Genomic DNA, 6,498 nt, shown 5'->3' on the forward strand with positions numbered 1-6,498 from the left:
GAAGCGCGAGCGTGTGTGTGTGTGTGTGTGTGTGTGTGTGTGTGTGTGAGTGTGTGTGTGGTGGGGGTGTGTTTCGACAGATCCAGGAGAAGCCTGCTTCTTTGGGCAGGAAGGGGACAGAGAACAGTAGCAGCAACAGTGAAGAGAATGTCCTCGAAAGCATAGCAAGACAAGAGAGGTGCTCATGAGAAATAATAGTTGCATCCTGTTCCGCGACCAGGGTGGGGGGCCTCCTGAGCTCTGTTTAATAGCACTTTATGATGCTATCCTTGAAGCAGGTGATGGGCAGGGGAGGCTGGAGGTTGGAGAGGTGAAAGGAAGAGCAATCTTCTTACAGGAGAATATAGCAGACAATGAAAATCCCTATAAGGAAAAGGTGTGTAAACTGCCTTGCTATTTACATGGCCCAGAATATACGTGACTCTCCAAGTTAATGTCTTGATTGGTTTGATAAGGCCAATTTGCCTTTCTCCCCATTCTTTTAGTAGTTATAAATTCCCATGGCCCCACTCACTTCCTGCAAAGGAACACTAGAGACTGGGCATGGTGGCTCGGAGAACTAGTTGTCCTCACTAGGTCAAAGGTCTAAACCTTGGTCTTGAGCTACCTGAGATCCGTGCATGGTTGCTGAGCTACAAGGAAAGATGGGTGGAAAACCTAAGGAAAAAAAAATACATCACCACCAATGGAATCTATGTACAGTGAGAGAGGGTCTTTCTTTTTCCATTACACTTTCCCTGTTTTCCTGTGAGCATGTGTTCATTTTATAAGTGTGGAAAAATATATTTGTGGTCTCTGGTTCCCGCTCTACTTTTTAGAATCTTTAGTTTGAATAAAGAAAGACAAGAAGACATTAGGTATAAACATCAGAAGTGTACAGAAGTATATTTTCACTGTGTGTGTGTGTGTGTGTGTGTGAGAGAGAGAGAGAGAGAGAGAGAGAGAGAGAGAGAGAGAGAGAGAGTCAAAGACAGAGAGACAAAGACAGAAAGAGACAGAGAAGTGGAGAAGTGCACCACGAGAAATACTACCCCCTAAGAAGTTGCAGCCACGTAATTCTAGAACCAGAAAAGAATCGCGAGGGGTGAGGGTGACTTAGAACTTAGGGGAGCCTGTGACAAGTTTCTCCGCAGGCGAGGCCTGCTAGAGACTCTGTTTCCTGCGGAGATGGGTCACCTGGCAGCCTGTGACAGGTAGGGCGGAGGCTTGCGGTCCCCAAGCCAGGGCGGAGCAGGAAACCGAGACAGCCCTGGGCTGGGGCGGAGCTCAGAGAGCCTCAGGTGCCGGTGGGCTGGGCCATACCTGTGGGGACCAGAGGGTACGCTCCCGTCGCATAGCTCGACCTACGGGCTCCTCGGAGATGCGTGTCCCGGACCGGCGGCTGATGAAGAAAGACGCGGCTCCCCGGGGCCCTTGAGCCTCTTAGCCAGCGCGGGGGTCAGCATGGGCTGCGGGTTGCTCGCCGCTGGCCTGCTCCTCTTCACCAGGCTCCCAGCAGGTGAGCCCTGAAAAAAAGGGGGAGTCCCATCCGGAGCCACCCGAGACAGGAAGCCATTTGCCTGGCCCAGCAGAGCCGGCCACCTGCAGGGCGGTGCACTCGGGTAGCCCTTGGCACCGGGAGATGCAGGGGCCGGATCGGCCAGTGGGAACCTGTTGTTTTCTTCCTTTATTAGCCCAGGGCCTTCGGAAACAGATGCAACCGAAAAGAAACCTCAGCCTTTGGATTCTCGCTCCAACAGGTGTTGTTAGATGCTTGATGGCTAAAACCGAATCGATAGAGGCGAAATCACCGTTCTTCAACTTCTTAATACCCCTTTCCCCGTCCCCTACCCCATGTCGAACCTGCTTTCGGAGTGTAGATGCGAGGACAACCATATTGGCTCAGGGTGCTTTTATTCTTTCCTGACAAGTTAGATTGCGTCGGAAGTGTATGAAGGAGTGTTGAGCATAATTTCGAGTCTCTTTTACAGGCCATCCGCTAGCACCTGTCATTTGTCATTTACCTCCTTTTTGCGTCCGCCCACCTTTCCCCTCATTATCAGCCCCTCTGGCTGCCCTGCGCCTTTCTTTCTACCTCCACACTAAGGGTCTCACTTGGAATCTGCAGGTCTTTAGGTACCTCTGGGAAACAGGGCAGAGGTCTTGTCTGTGAGTGAGGCCGAATAGGAAATGAGAGAGATGGGAAGGATCTCTGGGCTCTGGGCTCCTTAGCCTGTAGCTGTGACTCTGCAAACAAGAATTTTCATTTCCTTTGGACGGTCCACCCAGTTTTATACCGACTCACTTCCCACTTGCTCCCCTTTGGGAATATCAGTTTGCTCACCGACCAATTGGAAGCTTCTATGGTTCATTCAGGCAGATGTAATATGAAAATGGAGGCAGAATTTCCTTTCTGTGAGCTAGAGAGTTGCTCAGATGTAATCAAATCTCACGGAAACTAGAGTCCACCAGAGCTTAATGTTGGGAATAAAAGGAGGGAGGGTTGCAAAAGGGTAGGGAACCGAGAAAAGCCAGCATTCTTGAGGCCGGCTTTCAACTTGTTGGCTCAGACGGTCAGAGGGAGGCTTTATAAATTGTCTAAAGCTAACAGCTAGATGCTGAACGTACACAGTGGACAAGAAGCATATGAAGCCTCTTGTGGGTTTAGGTACTCAAACTCCACCAGAATAGTTAACCAGCTTAAACCCTAAATGCAAATTTGTAAGAATTCTGTCTTTTCTCCAGTGTTCTGAATGCTTCTTCTCCAAGTCTGTGGCAGCTGGGGACAAAACTCCTGTTTGAGCTGCCTTAGGAAAATAGAGGTCTGCTTCCATCAGACCCTGACATCCTGTTTCCCAGAATGGGACTTCTGATGGAGCAGTCAGTCTTCTAGACAGAACAAGAACACCTGCAGATGAAGAACCTATCAGGGTATAAACCCTGGTTCCTTAAATATTTTATACTGTCCAGTTTTTTTGTTTGTTTGTGTGTTTGAACATTTTCAATGGGCATTTAAAAAAATACACCCACTATAGCCGAATATATACTAGAATATCCAACATGCTAAATTTAAAAAGCGTGGCTCCAAGTCTCTGAACCAGCCACCTGATGTTGGTAGTTAGGTCCCTAAGACAGGACAATGTTACAGGGTGGTGCTAGCCTGGTCTTCCCTATGTGGAAGTTGGCCTGTGCTTTACAAGAGTGTGGAAAGTGAAGTCTACAGTGATGATCCAGGTTCACTTTCATTTCACAGATGAGAAACTGAGACCCTGGCGCTCTGAGGGGAAATAGCTACTTTGACAGATATTGTCCCTGACTAAGTGGAGTGCCATCAAGAATACCGCATCTGCTCTATGGACCAGTGGTTCTCAACCTGTGGGTTGAGACTTTCTTGGGGATCAAATGACCCTTTCACAGGGTTGCCTAAGACCGTCAAAAACACTGATATTCATATTATGATTCATAACAGTAGCAAAATTATAGTTATGAAGTAACAACGAAATAATTTTATGGTTGGGGGTCCGCACAACATGAGGAACTGTATTGAAGGGTCGTAGCATTAGGAAGGTTGAGAACTGCTGTTCTAGATGATGTTTTTTTTGAGTTTGTATAACTGATGTCTGTGTGACTCCGGTAATTTTATGAACTCTTTAAAGCCTGCAGTAAACATAGATAATAATATCATTTCATATAGTTTTTGTAAGAATTAATTAAAAGGCTTAAAAGTACTGTATATACTGTTTGTACAAAATGAAGGAGGGCTTAACCATGATGATAGTGCTAGATATGATTTGGACCCAAATAAGACTGTTTAAAGCTAAGCTTAAAGAAACTAACTTGTCCTTCTCTTGAGGCTAGGAAATACAAGGAACAGGGAGATGCCTGTTACTGTAACAAAATAACTGAGGCAATCAAGTTGAAGAGAGGAAAGGTTTATCTTGGCTCACAGTCTTAGAACTCTCAGCCCATGGTTGGTTGGCCTCATTGCTTTTGGGGTTGTGGTCAAGGAGTGCATTCACATAGGGTCACATGGTAGAAGAGGCTGCCCTCCTCAAGGTGGCTAAGAATAGAGACAGAGCAACAGGATTGGACCAGGGTCCCAACATGTCCCTTGAGGGTACTTTTGCAATTACCTTCCTCGAGACCCCCAGCTATTAAAGGTTCTAGCACCTCCCAATGGTGCCAAACTGGGTCCAAATCTTTTAACACTTGGGTCTTTGGAAAGCACTCCAAGCCCAAGCTATAGCACTGACCGTGAAGTTAGAATTCAGACTCCGCCTCTTAATACTCATAACTTTGGTTGAGTTGCTTCAACTCCTTTCATGGAGAAAATATGTAAATTTAGTCCTTCCCACCACTGCTGCCTATACACCCAGCCAGACCATCTTTTTGGGTAGCTTCCATTCAAACACAGTAGCTATGGCATGGCACCCCCTCAAGAAATTCTAGGAATGAGCCCATTCCCCCAGCCTTTACCTTTTTCCTTATTTTTAATCTAAACATCACAAAATACCTCTTCAGATAAAACTGTAGAGACATTACTTGTTTGCAGTATCTCACAAAAACAATGCTTATCAAAAACTCTCCCACAACTTACAGTCACAGGACATATGTGTGTTACATATGCATTACATATGCAGTGACAGTACAGCAGCGTGTATACATATGTAAGGGTTGTAATATAGAAACAAAAGGTTCACAAAATTCTGTTACTGTGTCAGATAAAATGATAACTAGCATGAAGTATTATTCATGTTAAAACTCAGAGACATAATCTCCACATAAAAATTGTTGACTAGGAAACCGTTAAATCAGTTTTCTGAAAACCAGCTATTCCAATTGCAATGCACTTATTGGAAAACCCTGCACTTAAGTGAGTTCCTTTGTGGTCTAGCAACTTGTTCCATTTTGCTTGTTGAGAAGCGTCAAGCCAAACCCCTGATTAGCATCTGAGTTTCCACAGTTGTGCCGTGCAGACCAGCAATAGAATTGTGAAGTTCCAGAGGAAGGTGCTAAGGTCAGGGAGTCTTGTGAAGTTCCCATCACTGGGCCCTGAGCTCTGTAAAGATCACTTGTCAGTTGTGGGATCTTTTGCTATTCTTAGAAGTCATTTTTAGGAAGAATTTTTTTAAATCACATAAGCGATATCTCAATTCTTGTTCCCTAAAGTAAGATATTAAGTAAGGCTAAAATAAGCAAGATAGCCATTCAGCAGTATTGGCTCCTAGTTCCCTTGCTTTCGTCCATTCTCTGAGTTCATTTTTAGAGTCAAGTTTATCTTCCCTCTCATGCCTAAAGAAGTTCCTGTCATTTGCACTTTTGTAAAACGTTTTTTTTTTTTTTTTTGATTATTTTGGTTTATTTTGTTTTGTTTTCATTTGTTTGTTTGTTTGTTTGTTGAGACAAGGTCTCTCTCTCTATAGCCCTGGCTGTCTTGGAGCTCTCTGTGTAAACTAGGCTGTCCTCAAAGAGATCCACCTGCCTCTGCCTTCAGAGTGCTGGGGTTAAAGGCAACTGCTTCTATGCCCCACTTGTAGAAGAGTTGTATGGCTACTTTACAGAACCATCAACTGTCCAGCCATATTCTTACGATTTGGGAAATCCTGCAGCTGACACGGGGGACAAGATCACTAGACAAAGCATCAGTGATTTCCTGTAGGTGCCGGGGTGGAGGGGTGGATCATACTTAGAGCTAGTGAAATTTTACAAAATCCCCAACATGGTGGATAGCAACATGGAGCCCCTCAGGGTGAAAAGGTTATGTGTGCTGGGAAAGTGTCCACTGGGAACGTGGAGGGCTCCTGAAATCCTTTCCAGAGCTCCCATGCCTGTTACACACAGGAGACATCATTTCACCTCCTCTTAGCTCACAAGATGAAGAGTCTGGATGGAAGGAAGCCCTGTGTGTTCCAGCGCGACACCAGAAGGACAGCTGGCACTGTGCTCCTTCCCCATGTCTCACAGTGGAGCAGGTTGGTTTGTTAGATTTGAAACCTGATGCACACTAGAGCAGGGGACTAGCCCTCAGTGCCTTAGTAGATGCCAATTAAACTTCTAGTCCCAAATGCAATGGAATGGGGTGAAATGTTGGGTAATTAATGGACCTTCTACCTGGATTTGTTTCAGCATAATAATTTATTTTGTCCAGAAGTCCTTGGGAAAAAAATGAAATTGTGCACTTTCAGAATTACAAAGATCATCCCATCTCTACTTGTAGTCTATTCAGTTTCCAAATGTTGGTGGGTAAGGGAGGGTCAAGCAACCAGCAGTTTTGATACTTAGTTCGTTTCTCATTTTTAGTCACCAGATTCTGTTGCTTAGTTCCAGACTCAGCTTCTCCTTTTCTCCTTCTCCTTCTCCTTCTCCTTCTCCTTCTCCTTCTCCTTCTCCTTCTCCTTCTCCTTCTCCTTTTCTCCTTCTCCTTCTCCTTCTCCTTCTCCTTCTCCCCATTCCCCTTCCCCTTTCCCTTCTCCTTCTCCTTCCTATCTTCCTCCTCCTCCTCCTCCTCCTCCTCCTCCT

At 45.5% G+C, this 6,498-nt stretch overlaps 1 protein-coding gene across 1 annotated transcript in view; it reads left to right on the forward strand.

Moving 5' to 3' along the window:
• Window positions 1-1,267: 1,267 nt before the first annotated feature.
• Window positions 1,268-6,498, forward strand: part of Ildr1 (immunoglobulin like domain containing receptor 1) — a 33,844-nt gene continuing 28,613 nt past the window's right edge. Inside the window, exon 1 of the mRNA XM_021209739.1 lies at window positions 1,268-1,498. Coding sequence (XP_021065398.1) covers window positions 1,444-1,498 — 55 coding nt within the window. The 5' untranslated portion in view covers window positions 1,268-1,443. The remainder of the gene's footprint in view (window positions 1,499-6,498) is intronic.

The sequence above is a fragment of the Mus pahari genome, chromosome 12 (assembly GCF_900095145.1).
Source record: "Mus pahari chromosome 12, PAHARI_EIJ_v1.1, whole genome shotgun sequence".
NCBI lineage: Eukaryota > Metazoa > Chordata > Mammalia > Rodentia > Muridae > Mus > Mus pahari.